At 34.6% G+C, this 17,356-nt stretch overlaps 1 protein-coding gene across 2 annotated transcripts in view; it reads right to left on the reverse strand.

Annotated features, from left to right (window-relative positions):
- Actr3 (actin related protein 3) overlaps nt 1–17,356 on the reverse strand; it is a 57,608-nt gene that overhangs the window by 33,040 nt on the left and 7,212 nt on the right. The window contains exons 2-3 of one of the 2 annotated variants that reach the window (XM_063258968.1): nt 6,231–6,286; nt 586–710 (exon numbers count right to left, since the gene is read on the reverse strand). In XM_063258968.1, the coding sequence (XP_063115038.1) occupies nt 586–710; nt 6,231–6,286 (181 nt within the window). The remainder of the gene's footprint in view (nt 1–585; nt 711–6,230; nt 6,287–17,356) is intronic. The other variant, XM_063258969.1, reaches the window with a different exon arrangement.

Raw genomic sequence — 17,356 nt, forward strand, 5'->3', positions numbered from 1 at the left:
ATAATTTCTCTTCAGTATTTTTAGCACTATAACAATACACATTATCTCATTAAACTTCACAACAATCCTGGGATACAAAAGGTATCTTCATCATAGAGATGAATCAACTGGAACTCAGAAAGGTTAAACCAATGAATGGTATGACCTCATTTCACCTTTCCCTATGCTTCAGGTACATTGTTTGTGTTGTTCCAGGTCTCTCTCATAAATCCCTCGTGCTCATGGTCTCTGCTGCCCTAAAACAAATTTTGCCTTCACATTTCACTTGGCTGACTGTATTTTATTCTTTGAGCTATAGCCTGAACACTACTGAGTCCCTGTCTCAAAAAATATGAAGGGGGAAAGCACTCCAGATGCAACAATGTGGACAGTTAAGCCACTGAGGCTCCTGACACTCAGAGGCTATGGAAAAGTAAACACTGTTCTCACTTTAAATTAAAACTTCTTCAATTTTTGGATGGGGCTGGGCGAAAGTAGACTTAAATCTCTATGCTTAAGAAGATGATAAAAATCCAGAGGCATTAAACACTGAACAAACTAATGCTTTGAAAAAAAAATGTTATTTACACAAATATAGGAACATACCTTTGTTGCATATGTAGGTTTTTCTATTGCTTCATCACCAATGAAGAAATCTAGATCATCAACACCTTTCATCACCCTCCTCTGAGCTTGGTCACCTACTTTTGCTGACTCCTTAATAGCAATACCTTTAAAATAAGTTAGACATGTCAAAATTTTCATTTGCTTCAAATGACATGAATTTTAACTTGCACTTCTTCCATTACAAAATATTAACACACAAAATATGACCTACCATATTTAAACGGTTAAACTAAAACACAAAGGTTGTAAGAAACCTGCAACAAAATTTACTTGTGAAGTTTCAGGTTCTATTCAGAGAAAAGGTCTCAAATGCAAAAGCCAAAAAAAGAATACTACAGGAAGGCTTTAGCTGCATTTTTTAAAACTATGTAAGTCCGCCTGGCATGGTGGCACACACCTAGAGTCCCACTGCTCTGGAAAGCAAAGGCAGGAGAATCGGGAGCTCAAAACCAGCCTATGCAATTCAGTGAAACCCTGACTCAACATAAAAATAAAAAAGGTCTGGGGATACAGAAAAAGGCCCTGTGTTCGATTCTCAGTAACACATACACCGCCCCCCCCCCCAAAAAATGAACAAAACAGCAAAGAACTATGTAATATCTATTTTGATTCTGAATAATCAAATTCCCAACAAATTCACATGTACTTGACAATCAGAAATAAATAATGAAAAATAAGAAGAGGAAAACTGCCAGGTATGGAGGCACACACGTGAAACCCCAGCACTCAGGAGGCTGAGGCAGGAGGAAAACTATGAGTTTGAGGATAACCTGGGCTACAAAATGACTTCAAGGGTTGCCTAGACTGCACAGCACAATCCTGTCTCAAAAAAATAAAAAATAAAAAAAGAAGGAAAGTTGCAAGGACAATTTTTAACACTCTTTACCCTACTCACTATTATGATTATGATCAGAAAGTTTAAATATATGTAATAGGGTTCTTTTAAACTTCAATCGCATGTATAAAAGGAAATCTCAACTGGGTTAGGTAATACAGCAAACCTTTTATATATTTAGGAATCCAGTAAACAACACCCGATGACCTGTTGCACACATTTCAATTAAGCTACAACTATCTCCATGCCTCAATTTAAACAGCTTTTCATTCAAACAATTATATGAACCCATTCAAACTGATCTGGCATTCTACTGTTGTGTGTTTGTTTGAGACAGGGCCTATGCAGCTCAGGGTGGCTTTGAGCTCATTATGTGATGCTCAGGTTGATCTCTAACTCCCTACCATCCTCCTGCCTCAACTAAGTGCTGAGATTATAGGCCTACACTACCAGCTCCAACTTCTATTGCTATTTTCATTTAACAACTATATACTTAAGAAAGTAAGCAAAAAATAACTGAAGAAAAACAATTTGTAATTCACTGTCTACTTCCAAATGTCTAGAGTTTTTCTCTGGCAATATGCTTGTAACATACACAGACATCCAGATGGCTCACTGGAAAATAAAAATATAAAAAGCAACTTTAAACCATATGTTTTGACTTGTATCTACATGTCCTCCCCCGCCCCCAACAAAACTGCATATAGTCATAGAAGGGGCTTTTCAGAGTGGCTGGATTTAGAATGTGTGAATGTGGATTAAGGGTGTGATTCTGTGATTTTAAGAGTGTATGGTACTTGATTACTCCTCTAACTGATTTATCATGGTTCTGGGTTGGGTCACAGGAAAACCCCGCCCTAGATATGGGTGACACCATTCAAAAGGCTTATAGCCCACATGGAATAAAATATAAAGGGAGGCTTGCTTCTGGCTGCTCACTGCCCTCTGCCCTCTACTTGCCACACACCAGACTGTTCTCTCCTCCAATACCCCTCTGGCTTTGGAGATAGCAACTACAGACAAATCTCTACAAACTGTAAACTGAAAATAAATCTTTTTTTCTTTAACTTTGGGTGCTGGGTATTTTGTCTCAGCAACAATAATAACTAAGGCACTATCTACAGAATTCCCACATCAAACATTCATAGGAAAGAGTGGCAAAGTACCTGATTATGAACAGTGTATTTGCAGCTCTAAAACTGAGAAAACTCTAAAGTCCAAAAGTTTCCTGCAGTAGGCACATAAATTTTTAAGATGCTACAACTATTCATAAGACACATAATAAAAATTAAGAATGAATGTTTTGGGAGAGAGATGAAATACAGAATACATTCAACGATAATAAAATACTAAGATCAAAAGATGGAAGACTTAGCCGTTAAACTAGACTAAAACTAGTTTTTCCAAAGATGGCAGTAACATTTCAATAATCTAAAATAAGCAATCATAACGTAATATTTATAAAAGATGACAAATTAAGAGACTATATAGTTATCACTGATACAGACTAAATTCTCATCAAAGATATCCTGAAGTCCTGACTCCTAGTATCTGAGAATGTGATCTTTTTAGGAAACAGGATTAAAGCTAATATAAGGTTATTAGTATGAGCTCTACTACATTTAAAGAGGAAGTTTGTACACAGAGTATTATGGTTTAGATCAGGGTATCTCCCAAAAGCTTCAAGTATATGGCAAATGAGTGGATCATGAGGGCACTATGTTCATCAGGGGTCAGTTCAATAATGAATTTATAAGCTGACTTGCTATTAGTTAAGGCCTAGTTTGAGATGAGTCACTTGAGTCATGACTTGGACAAGTGTATCTCCCTCCTAGCTGCTTTCTTCTCTGCTACCTGACCACTACAACATGAGCAGCTTTCCTTTGCCATGCTCTTCCACCATGCTGTTTCTGCCTTGGAGCTTGTCATCCATGGACAGAAACCTCAAAAACTGTGAGCCTCTTCATTAAGTTGCAAGTGTCAGGTATTGTGTACCAGCAACAAGAAAGTGACTAAGAAAGACAAACATAAATCTGGATGCAGAGCAAATAATGGAAAGTAGCCATGTGACTAGAATATTATACTAGCCAAGGAATTCCAAGGATTGCTCAAAGTTAAAAGAGGAAAGTTTCTCTCCTAGAGCCAACAATAAGAACATGGCCCTGCTGATAATATGATTTTGTACTTTGGTTTCTGTTGTTTTAAACTATCTAGTTTTTTGGAACTTTATTATGGCAATCTTTGGAAACAGAGCAAATACAATGGTCTAACATTAATCTCAACATAAATGCAATGGTATCTCAGTTTACAAACTTAAGTTCTTCCACGATTCTGGCTGCAAAGTGAACTGGTCAGGAATGAAATTAATTCAGTGTTGACCTTATGAGGAAATTTAACTTGGCTCTTGTCTAATTTAGTTTGCACCCAGAAATGTGAAATACATTTAACTGTAATATAAGATCAAGTACAGTATCAGCGCATAGAAGAACATCTTCATTAATTAGCAGAGCAGTAGAGCTAACAACTGTCTCCAAATTCTCAAAATAGACAATCACTGTACGGTACTGATGCATAAAAATGGAGACAAACATAAGGAAAAGCTAACCTGTTCTTCGAACAAGTACATATGAATAAAACAATGAGAAAGGTAGTAGTAACAGTGACCCTAAACAATGAGCACTAGAATCAAATCAGTGAATTATTTCATTTGTCACTTAAAATTTACTCCAGATAGTTCCAAAAGTATCATATTTAAACTGTTACATAATTCCTAGAAAACCATACCAGGAAAGTGGTAAGTGTAAATGTTGTATTGGTTACTTTTCTCTCCTTGCTGTGACAAAATACCCAAAAGTAAAGAAGGAAAGGCTTATTTAGCTCACAGTTTGGGGAGTCTGTAATCAGTTCCAAGGCAGGGGTGGCATGGCACAAGGGCAACACTTCAAGGCAGCAGAAGACAGCAAAGCAGTAAGAGCAAAAGGCGGCAGACCAAGCCTATTCTCCTCCATAATACTGGATATAGTCTACATCCCTCAGGGGTGTAGTACTCACATCACCTCTGTGCCCTCATCTTGCACAGGCTGAAGATGTTTACAGAATAAGGACTCTGGCTCACTGCTGAGCCTCTTAGAAAAACTTCTCAAGTTGACACAATGTATCAACCATAACAAATGTCAAAATCAGTTTAAAGAAAGTGAATTAAATACATATATATGATATACATACATATCAAAAGCACTAAATATATGTAGTCATTTGGTACAATTCTAACAATGTATTTTTCATACTTCACATAATTAATATCCTCAATACACAACTGACAAAATAGTTCATGTCCAACTGAGACTATAGACCTATGTTTGTGGCAAAACTAGTAATTCCTACCTTTAGGCTCAACTCCACTGATTTTGAGACATAAACTGTTTATACTACATTGTATATTCATTTTTCCATTTTCTTATTTTCATAAATGAATACCAAAAATTTCAAAGAGTCATATTAAATACTACCATGAAAAATCAATGACATACTCAAAATCAAACTCTCTAAGAAATTGCACTACCAAGTAATGGTTTAGAAAGTTTATCATTTAATGTGCAAAAGTTCTTTCGGTTGCTTTTTGGTTGGGAAGGAGTAGTGACGCTGAAGATTGACCATGGTCTTTACAATGAACTACATCTCTAGCCCATTTTATTTTGCGATAGTCTGACACTGAGTTGCCAGGCTGAGCACAAATTTGCAATTCTCCTACCTCAGCCTCTCAAGGAATGTGCCACCACACCCAGCCAATACAGTCTTTTTCTGTTTTTTTAGATACCAAGACTTGAACTCAGCACCTTGCACTTGACAGGTAGCCGCTGTCCTGCTGAGTTATTGTTGGCCCCATAATAGTCTTAATATGACCATAGGACAAGCAGATACGAGGTGTTACTGTACAATGTAAAAAAAAAAATTCAAACAATGAATTCTTTGAAAATCAGCAGTATATTCATTCATTAAGGCTACAACATCACTTATGCTAATAAACAAGAATACTAAGAAATCAAATGTGACAGTATTTTTTTAAAAGCTACCAAAAAAAAAGGAAACAAAAAAGAACTCTAAAAACATGCACACAACCAAAATAGTTATATCAGAAAACAACTATATAGCTCAGTGCCATACTACCTACCTGGCAAGGTTATGAATTCAATCCCTGGTACTAAAAAAAAAAGTTTAAGCAAAAAAAAAAAAAACCCAGAGGGTAATACCTCCCTTCTTCATTTTGAAATATGGGTACTCACTGGGTACTCAAATGTCCACAGCTTCTGAACAGAAACCCCACTTCAAGAAATAGATCCTACAGTGACAAAATCATTTGCTACAATCTTGCTCATCATAGTAAGAGACTGGAAATGTCAACATGCAAAGGTACTACAAACAGAAATCATAATCCCACTACAAAGGACAGTCTTTGTAGATGTAGAATGTATTACTAATTAGTTATATCTACACACTAGTGACAGTCATATACTCAATGCAGGGAACTGTATAATTATCAAGTGGTATCTTGTCTATATCAGTTTATTCTTTTTTTTTCTTCAAAGAGATATTTGGTAGATTTGGTACAGGGAGAAATGAACTGATAGCTGAAATGAATAGTCAGAGGTATAAAAATAAGATCATATTTACAATTTGGTAAGTTGTGTTTTAAAGGACTGAATCTTATAGAAGGCCCGAATTGATTTCTTCATTTACTATGATTATTAGGAAGGTTCTCTTTCACTTGTAGATTAAAAGAAATACTTACAGGAAGGGATGATAAACTGTGGTTCTGTATTTCCAGCATATCCTAGTTTTGTATATCTGCAAAAAAGTAAAAACGTCATAAAATTTCACTAATAGCTCACTGATTGTAATTCTGTAGATTTTTATTCATTATAAAGTGAGATTTCATTATAAATTTATACACAAAATTCCAGTTTCAACACATTTAACATTTAGCAACACATTAAATCAAAGTTAAAACAAAATTCGTAAGTCTTCATAGTTTTTGTTGTTTTTTGGGTTGTGTGTGCGTGTATTTCTGTGTGAGCGTGTGTTGCTGGAAATCAGACCTAGGACCTTGTGTATACTAGGCAAGTGCTCTACCAATGAGTTATCCTTAGCCCAAATTTCCACAGCTTCTAAACAGAAACCCCACTTCAAGAAATAGATCCTACAGTGACAAAATCATTTGCTACAATCTTGCTTATATAGGTAAGAGACTGGAAATATTCATTGAAGGGTAAGGAAATTAGTTGACTCTGCAAAATTTTTAACGTGGACTATAATGCAGGTATAAAGATAGAGGAAACCACAGCCAACTGTGATGGTGCACACCTGTAATCCCAGCACTCAGGACACTGAGGAAGGAGAATCATTGTGAGCTCAAGACCAGCTGAACTACATTGTGAGACACTGTCTCAAAAAAACAAACAAGAAAAAAAGATTGAAGAAGCCTTTATGTACTGAGAGGGAACAATCTCCAAAAGGTATTTACAGAATAATGTATCATGTGGGTGATTATTTGGACAAAAGTAGAGGGGAATGTAAAAACACACAAAATGTATTTGGTATCCATGTACAAGATACCTTTAGATAAAAGATCAGTGATTTCATTTGTCTCAAAAAAAAAAAAAACTTACGTCATATACTTTGAATATATTACTATTCAAAAGTACAATTTTTAATGCTTTGCTACAGTGGATTCAGCCTGTATCTTTAGAATAACAAAACAGTAACATCAATGATGATTAACAAAAACTTTGATAAGCAGAATATTGGGAGGTAGTTACGTGGATTCTTTTGGCTATGTGAGAAAAGTATTCACTATGAGCAGCCTTTTTTTTTTATTTTGGTGGTACTGGGAAGCAGGCTTTTTAAAAAGTGACAATCTTGTTATTCTATATTCAAGTCTGCTGTCACGCAGTAGGCAGATGAACTGCTATGACATTATTAGACTCCAATTAAATTTCTGCAGATGTGTTTTTCTAATATAAAAGGAACTATCTCTGGAATATGTTTTAGTCCCAAAACTAAGTTTTAGAACTGACCGTGCAAAATAGATTAAATCATTAAAAATAAGGGGAAAACATACACTGTTCAAAAATGTGACACTGTGCTAGTGACTAAATCGTCAAGCTTCCTTCCCCATTATCCATGGAAAAATAAAAGCAAACAAAAAAACTCATCTCTTTGCAATGCATACAAAAAAGATCATTTAATGTTTAGTCCTTGGAAGACAATAAGCACTATGATCTCACTTCTTCCTATTAAGTTTTTAAAGTGGAATAAGGTGGATTGAATTTCTCTTAAACTTCCCTCTGAATTTACACAGATTTCCATTTTGTGTAGAATTCAGATTTGGGACAAAACTTCACTTTCAAAATCTACTCAAATCAATCTACAGATTCACATAATTCCCATCAAAACTCCAATTATGTTTTAGCAGAAATGTAAAAATCCATCTTAAAATTCATATGCAATCTCAAGGAATCTCAAATAGTAAAAACAAAGTTGAAAAACAATGAAATTGGTCACCTCACACTTCCTAATTTCAAAGCTTTTAACTACAAAGTACCAATAACCGGAATGGTAAGAGATTAATGAACAGAGAAGCAAGCCTAGAAATAAACCCTCACATTTGTTATCAACTATCCTCAACACGTATGCCTTACTCATTCAAATAAGAACAGAACAGTCTTTTCAAAACACGTGTTGGGGAAACTAGATATTCACACGCAAAAGAATTAAGTATCTTTGCACCACATACAGTAATTCAAAATAGATGAAAGACCTAAATAGTGGAGCTATTTAGAAGTCCTAGAAGGAAAGAGTGAAAAGCATCTTGATATGGATTTGGCTATATTCTCCTACATATAAAACCAGAAGTATAATTACCAAAAGAAAAAAAGATAAACCAGGCTTCATCAAAATTAATGATATTAACAACACAGTGCAATGATGGTCCACAGAATAGGAAAAAAAAAAAATCCCTTACAAATCTCGTATATGGAAAGGGATCAATACCCAGAATATATAAAGAACCTCCACAATTCAACAAAATGCCCATTTTTAAAAAAAATATACAATGACCAATAGCAAATGAAAAGGGTTCACATTATTAATAATCAAGAAAATGTAAATCAAAATCACAATGAGATATTTTACATCCATTAGGATAATTATTACAAACCCCAAGAGAAAAAAACAAATATTGGTGAGAACATAAAAAACTAGGATTTTTATACATTGTAAAAAGAATGTGAACATATAAAATGGTGCAGCTTTTACTGTGGAAAAGTGTGGTCACTCCTCAAAACACAGAATTACTAGACTTCTGAGTATATGCCCTAAAGAACTGAATGTAGAAAACTTAAAAATTTTTGTACACCCATGTCCAACATTATTCACAAGAGCCAAAAGACAGAAACAATCCCAGGGTCCAATGACAAATGAATGAATAAATAAAAATAAGATATACATCCAATAGACTATTATTCATCTCAAAAAAAGAAAGAAATTCTGACACGTTCTACTTGGATGAACTTTGAAGATAATATGCTAAATAAAAAAGCCAGTTACAAAGGGACAAGTACTTAGGACTCCACTTATATGAAAACTCAAATTTATACAGGCAGATGGTAGAATGGTGACTGTCAAGGACCTGTGGTAGAGAGAAAAGAGGAGGAAGTATCATTTAACATTTCAGTTTGGTAAGATGAAAAAGTTCTGGAGATGGACGGTGATGACACATAACAGTGTAAAGGCACTCACTAAACATTTAAATGTACTTACTAAACAAAGTGTCACTTTCTAAATGGTTTAAAACAAGACACTAAAATGAAAAAAAAAGCTATCCTGATTTCATTAAATTTTTAAGGACAATATAATACCTTGAGCAACTAAAAAAATGTTTGATTTAGGGAATCAAGTTAAATAACACAGAAAATCTGTACTATGACAGCCATGAGAAAAATCTACAATGATGATTTTGATCAAGGGTGGAACAGATTAGGCAACTGCTTAAGAGATGAGATTGTAGAACTCAAAACCTCTTTCTGAAGTTATTTTCAGTGACTAAAGGAACAGCAGTAGAAAATAATCAGGTTAGCTGAATAGGGAAGCTTAAACTATTAGAAATGAGTAACAAAAAATAAATGAGTTTTATCCAAGAAATATATAATGAATAACAGAAGTTATTGCCTCAAGGGCAGGGGAAGTGTATTTGGAGATAGTAATCAATAATGCTCTCTGGCTTTTAAAAGTGAGATGAAATAAAGATGATGAAGTGTTAGTAAGCAACAATGCTAGTAAATGTATGCATCTGTTACATCATTCAATGTACATTTCTAAAAGACAGAAATCCACTTATTTAGAAGAATATTTAGAAAAATCAGGTCTAGTGTAAAAAGCATTATTAACAACCCTTACATTGCATATTATTTTTAATTCTATAAATGTTTACTTACTAAAGATAGATTAATTTTACTTAATATAATAGTTCATATTGCTCTAAAAGAATCTCACTTAAGTGAGGTATTTTTAGAGCAATATGAACTATTAGAGCAGTATGAATGAACTTCATATTGCTCTAAAAAAATCTCACTTAAGAGATTGCAATAATCTCACTTAAGAGATAATAATCTCACTTAAGTGAGATTTTTTAGAGCAATATGAACTATTAAGTAAATATCTTTACATAATGTAATAGTTCATTTTGCTCTAAAAATATCTCATAATAAATAAGTTATTTGAAAATATCAATTGGTCATCAATACTTAACCACTAATGGAAATAAATTCTTTTAAAACATACTCATACACCTTAAAACTGAGCTGGAATAAAAAAACTACAATTAAAAAAAACATGCCAAAGAACATCACATTACGTTGAATATGTTATCACCCTGTAGCCCACGACAGAAATGGCACAAAATATGTTCCCTTAGAACATTATACTGGGTTACAAAATCTCACCTGGTCCTTCTCTACTGTAAATTTGTACTTTAGCATAACAGTAGCCAGCTGTGCAGCTCAGTAGCTAAGCCAAAGGGTTGGGGGAAATACAGAATTCAATCTTAGGGTTTACCCACTTGGTAAACAAAGGGCAAGTGTGTGCACTGTGTGCAAGTGTGAAACTGGTATTTTTACCCACATAATGCTCCATGTAATAGATTTTGTGTTTTCCTAGGCATCACAGAGGATACCATTCTTCTGTAACGTAAATACGTCATGTACCACACTAGATTGTAGGTGCGGCTCATAGTACCTGAGCCTGGAGAACCCAGGAACACAGTTCAGTACAAAGGCACATGAAAAACCAGATTTGCAAGTTTTGGAGGAGGTTGAAAATGAATCATCAGGTGACTCAGATGCAGTTTATGATGACTGACCATGGCCATGTGAGCCAAAATTCCTGTGACAGTGAAATTGAGCAAGAATCAACCAATACAGACATATGGAATAAAGCTCTCCTTTATTCAGATGGACCCCCCCGCCCAAAAAAAAAGGTGAGGCAGTCAAATGAAGTGATCCAAGATCACTTCAGAAAAATATGGGAATCTTGGCAGGAGTGAAACCTAATGGACTGAACACCGGCACTGCTATCCAATGTTGGCAATCATTTATAAGAGACAAAATGGTACAAGAATGTTGTGAAATACACAAATGATGAGATACAAGTAAAACATTCTGCATGCACCTATAGCTATATTCAAAAATGTGTTTATTATGACACCTCACTAGCTGAACTGAAAGCATTCATATGTCTGCTGGACTTGGCAAGGATTTCTCATGGCCATCACAGGAATGTAAAAGACTGGTGGAGACTTGAGGTTTGCAGTATAATGACACTGAGATATGGTTTCCTTCAAAATTTCTTGAGGTTAGCCAAGAGTGGTGGTGCACATCTGTAATCACAGCACTCATGAGGCTGAGGCACAACCAAGACCAACCTAGGTTCCATAGTGAGTTCACAGCCAGCCTGAACTATAAAACAGGACTCTATCTCAAAAAAAAAACAAAACAAAACAAAAACTGCCTGAGGTATGATGACAAAGTCACCCAAGAAAGAAAAAGAACTGATTATCTGGCTGCTATCTGCTAGCTATTTGAGTTTTGTGGCTGTCAAGGAATTCAGGTACCATCTGAATACATGACTACTGACAAACATCTTACAGCATTTCCTGGCTGTTGTAGCTTTAGGCAGTATATGCCAAAAAAGCTTTCAAAAAATAGTATAAAAATGTATGCCCTGGTAGTGCAAAGGCATATTATACTTATTCTGGAACTGAGCCACCAGGTCTTTATTCACGTAGTAGTAAACCAAATGATGCTGTGAACAGACTTATTTCCCAAACTAATCTGGGTATGACATTTGACAATTGGTTTACCAGTTGATGTTACATTTGCTAACAGAGCATAAATTGAGCAGAACTTTACACAAGAACAAAGCAAAAATTCCCAAACAAACGTTGAAATTTCAGAACAGAGGACGTATACTACAATCTTTGGTTTTTGGAAACATGTAACACTGGCTTCATCTAAGGCAAAGAAACACAAACTGTTACTTCTAATGTCAACACTATGCCATGATGGAAAAAACTAACAAAATGAAAGATGTTACCAAACAAAAAAGATACCAAAGATGTTAACTTTTCACAACAAAAACAAAAGTGGAATAGATATTGATGAGTTATGCAACTATGATGTTACTTGAAATACAAAGTTTGGCTACTGGTGGTTTTACTGGCATAAATAGTTAAAAAAATTGTGAAGCACACCAATGAGCTGACTGGTCAACAGGCAGGTGTAAGTTCATGACATCTGCATGTTCCATGCACAAGTATCACAGTGATAGTACATACATTTTGCTTTCCTGTCCATTTTCATAGGGCACAGGTGACATCTTTTTAGTTTTCCTGTTGTGGTAGTAGGCCTTTATGATGTTGCAACTGTCTGTTCACCTATCAGGAATTTCTGTGATACACTTTTGTTTGTATTTACATTGTAATTTACATAGACTTTTATTTCTGATGCTATCTTTCAGGTTTTGTAAGCAAGTAACAGCTGATGTGAAAAGGTTAATGTCTATTCTAAGCACTTATTATATATTTGATATTTATTTATTGATATCTTTATTTTCCTGCCAGGTGCATATTGCACTTAAGAAGGTCCTGACAAAAGACGAAGAGAAGACAAGAGCTGACAAGAACAGCCTGCCACACAGAAAACGAAAGTTAATCACATGTGCTGTCAATATGAGATGTATGTATGGGAACACACAGTTGCATGCAGGAAGGACTGCCTTGGCTGTAACAATTGAAACAAAACTATTTTTCTTGTAGAGTTCTATTGTATTTTCACTATAATTCACATAGGAATTTATTTCTGATGATACCCTTCAGGTTTTGCAAGCCAAGTATACTTCTTAATGTGAAAATGCTGACATTTGGGCTGTGGATTTAGCTCAGCTGCATAAAGTGCCTGCCTTGCAAGCAGGCAGTCGTGAGTTTGATCCCTGGTACCAATAAAATAAAAAAAAAAAAAAAAAGAAAGAAAGAAAATGCTGACATTCTAAATGTGCGATACATAATTTAATGCTTTCTTTTACTGATATTTTATGTTCCCACTGTATAATAACACACTGTGTAATAAAAACCTCCTGACAAAACAGCAAAACCAACAAGATGTTAAGTATGTCCTACAAAAAGTCCAGGAAAGCAAAATACATGTGCTGTCAGTGTAAGCGATACATGTGTGTGGAATGTGCTGGTATCATATGTCAAGACTACCTTAGGTGTCATACTTGAAGTAAGGATTATTTTTGTTGTTGCATTCTATTGATATTTTCATTACAGGAATTTGTTACCTTTTTAAAACTCTGCACATCAAAATGTCGATGTTGAAAATTTTGATGCTCTTTTATAAACAGTAAACATTAAAAGTTCAATTTTATTTTTTGATACTTTTGCCTGTTAAGCACTCAGTGACTGATAAAATAAACTCATACAATTAAAGTTAGTAATTCAGCAATAGAAATAGCCTAAAGAATAAACATGGATACAATAGATCCACCACAATGCTCAACACAAAATTGGCATCCTGCTGTACAGTCTATTTGCAATGCTGACACTTCGCAATAAATAATAGGTAAAACTGCAGTCTGGACACTCATCTCTAAAAGGTTAGCCATCCATGACTTAAAACATTCAAATGCAGTATATTTTTTAAAAGATATTAGTGATTTAGTACAACTCATCTTCTAAAATTTCTTGGTATTGTATTGACAACCACTAAATTAAAACTAAATGAATCCCACCCCTACATGAATGAATTGGTACCACCTTTACTGTACTATACAAATAAAGTATATTACAAATTATTTCACATAAAATATAACTACCTTATTTTCATAGATTGTTTTTTCCTTTTTATCGGTACCAGGGATCGAACTCACGACTGCCTGCTTGCAAGGCAGGTACTTATGCCACTAAGCTAAATCCCCAGCCCCATAACTACCTTATTTTAAGATACACAATCCTAAATAAGAAGAAACCAATATTAAGCCATCACACTATATCAGCTCTTGTACAAACATGATTTGTGTCCAGCAAATCTGAGCATAAATCAGAATTCTTGTCAGTAATTTTTACTTACATAGCCTGGGGATTAACTCTAGTGCTTTTGGTGAGGTACATTCCCAGGGTATTTTTTTTGACAGAGGTCTCACTGAGTTGCTAAACTGCTCAAGGTTGGCAGTCTACCTACCTTAGTTACCTAATAGTGGAATTATAGGTATGCTACTTTATCCAGCAGAACTTCAAATACTTAACAGTGACAAAACAACAGCTTGGAATTCACAGTGTTAGTGTCTGGCTGCAACGTCCTATCCTGCAGAACCACAGCCTCCTGCCACCTAACCTCCCTTGTTCTCTGCACCTTTTCTAAACCTGGTTCTCCAAGCTTTCCTTTTTCATTCCACGATCTACAATAAACACTTTCAGTAATTCATTTGCTTCTAGAATAATTTTATCAGCATGATCTGCATCCAAATTTCCTGCACACCCATAAATTCATTTTCTCTCACAGTTCTATCAATTTAAAAAGCTTGTTTTATTTTAGAAAAAATCAAAGTCTTGCTTTTCCTAAAATCAGTTTTCCTTACAATAAGCCAAACAAACAAGATAGGCAGGGCACTCACACATACTGTCAAAGGTGAGCAGGGACTACTTTTACCCTTATGGTAACAACAATACTAGGCAGGAAGAGAATCATCTTTTAAAATTAAAAGCTCAGCTTGGCATGGTGGCACATACCAGTAATCCAAGCACTGCAAATGAGGGAAGGAGCACCATCATGAGTTCAAGGCCAACCTGGGCAACACAGTGAGTACAGCAGATGGCTCATTTTAAACTACAAAGAGAAACTGTCTCAAAAAATACTTTTTAATAAACTGAAAGCTCAATTTGTACAATCTTTACAGCAATGTAAACTTCCCACAAAAGGCATTTTAGAATATAATTCTTCATGTTTTATGAGTAACAAATTAACCAAGAAAAAGAAGCCACAAAATCCTTTCCCTTGCTGTTATTTCTACCTTTATTATAAGGCAAACAAAAATTTTTTTTCAGATGGAGTTTGATTGTATAGCATAGGGTGGTCTTGAACTCACTACGTAGCCCAGGCTGGCCTCAAACTCAGTGATCTTCCTGCCTCAGCCTCCAAAGTGCTGTGATTACAGGAATGACCCCCATGCCTAATTAAAGCAAATTTTTAAATGACTTTTCAACAGGATACAATATTTTACTAAAATGCTGTATATTTTTAAATAAAACACACCCAAATAAATGATATACTCCAGAGATCGTGTTTTTAATTCTATTTATCCTATTTTGGAAAAAAAATTCTACTTTCTAGTAACTCATGTTTCTGTTAGACTATGTAACCATTTCAAAGTCAGATGTCAAACTGAGTCTAATTTTTTAAAATTCCCCTTTTCAAAACAATCTACTTTCTCAAGTTGTACTTTTGTACTTTCATCTTTGTGTTTTGCATAATTAAAAATGAGAAAAAAAATTACTTGTCTAACACATGGGTCAACAGATTGCTCATTTTCAAACTGCAAATTCAAAAAGACATTCGGTCAGGTGTGGTGGCACACACGTGAAATACCAGTGCTTGGGAGGCAGGGGCAGGAGAATCACCATGAGTTTATGTAGCCTGAGCTACATAAGCAAGTTCAAGGCCAGCTTGCATACATAGTGAGACTCTGCCTCAAAAAAACACAAACAAGAAGACTTGCTTCTATTGGAAGTTACACAAAATATGATCAAAAATAAGGCGAATATTTAAATCAGTAAAGTTTATTTCAGTAAAAAGACACATTGTGATTAACACCCTCAAAATAACCTCGTTTCAAACACACTTATGCCATTCTTCTTGCCAGTTTCTGATGCAGTTCTATCGGTCCTCTCTCCTGAGTGTCCTTGGTTGCACACTGTCAGGGCTGCCTTGAAGGAATCGATTGCAAACATTTCTCTGTCATGGTCATTTTGACCTTGCAGAAGAGTCAGAAATTTCATGGTGCCAGAGCTAGTACATAAAATGGATAAGGACATAGGGTAATGTTTTTACAAGCCTGGTTTTCTACTAGGTAACACTCAACCCATTCATTTTTTTTTTTTAATCATTTCTCATAAAGACATGAAAGAGGGCTTCCATAACTGCTTCAGAAAATGGCAAGAATGATGCAACAAATGTGTTCAAAGGAGGAGTACTTTGATAGGAATGACGGCAATGTGTCTTTTACTATAATACATTTTAAACATTTACCATAATTGTAATGTTACCCAATTTAAGTACCATTTCCTTAATTGAGTTGTCTTGAATTAAACAGTCATTATCAGTTTTGCCATGTGAAATACAATATATACCCTTATGATATTGGAATGGCCAATAAATAACTCTGTATTATCTCACTTGCATTTGTTACAGGTTAAATCAAACTACTGAGCTGGTCACTAAGACTACCTGATATATTTCCTATTTGTATTAAAATTCAGTAGTCCTATATTCGGAAGTTTTATTCTTAAAGTACAGATGTTTAAGATGAACACTGTCACTGGTTTAGCAATTTAACCAGTTTTGTTCAAAATTGTACATCTCAGCTAGTAGTAGTCAAACAGTGGACTTTGGAAGACCACCTAAGGACTCTAGATCAGCTACTTAATATCTCAAATTCCTCATCTTTAAAACGAGGGTCTATAATAGTATCTGTTACATTATAACTGAAATCTAAAAATACAAATCTCTGAAACAATAAAAAATTCATTTTATGAACATAATTTGTCCTGACATACGCAGAGGACAATTTTTTCTTTAAAACCAAGTACAGAATGGATTCATTTAAAATGCTATGTTGAAAAACATAAAATTAGCTTTTCATTTGTGTCATACAACATACAGTACCTCTGACAAATCACTAAGAAATTCTGACGCATGGGTTATACTGTGTCTTAATCGTTACCTGAACTATAAGAAATATGCATGTTATTCCATGTATTAAGAAAAACTGTAACTCATTAAAAATATAATTCAACAATTTTATCAACAACTAAGAACACTGTGAATCTGTTTTACTGTATCTATAAATAAAATGTGAATTAAATTATTTCTCAAAGTCTTTATTAAGCTCTACAATATTATGTGAATCATTAGGTTATTCTCTTAATTCATTAAAGTAAATTTCACAAATATTAAGTAGGGTACCCAAATTTTAAAAATGCTTACAAAAAAAGCACATTAGACTTCATTAAAATAACTTTTAAAAGAAAGGTAAGCCAATACTTTGTGGTCTACTATAGAGCAACATTAAAAGCAAAGTTCACACCTT

The sequence above is a fragment of the Cavia porcellus genome, unplaced genomic scaffold (genome assembly GCF_034190915.1).
Source record: "Cavia porcellus strain 051 isolate PalLab524CR breed Dunkin Hartley unplaced genomic scaffold, mCavPor4.1 scaffold_12, whole genome shotgun sequence".
Lineage (NCBI taxonomy): Eukaryota > Metazoa > Chordata > Mammalia > Rodentia > Caviidae > Cavia > Cavia porcellus.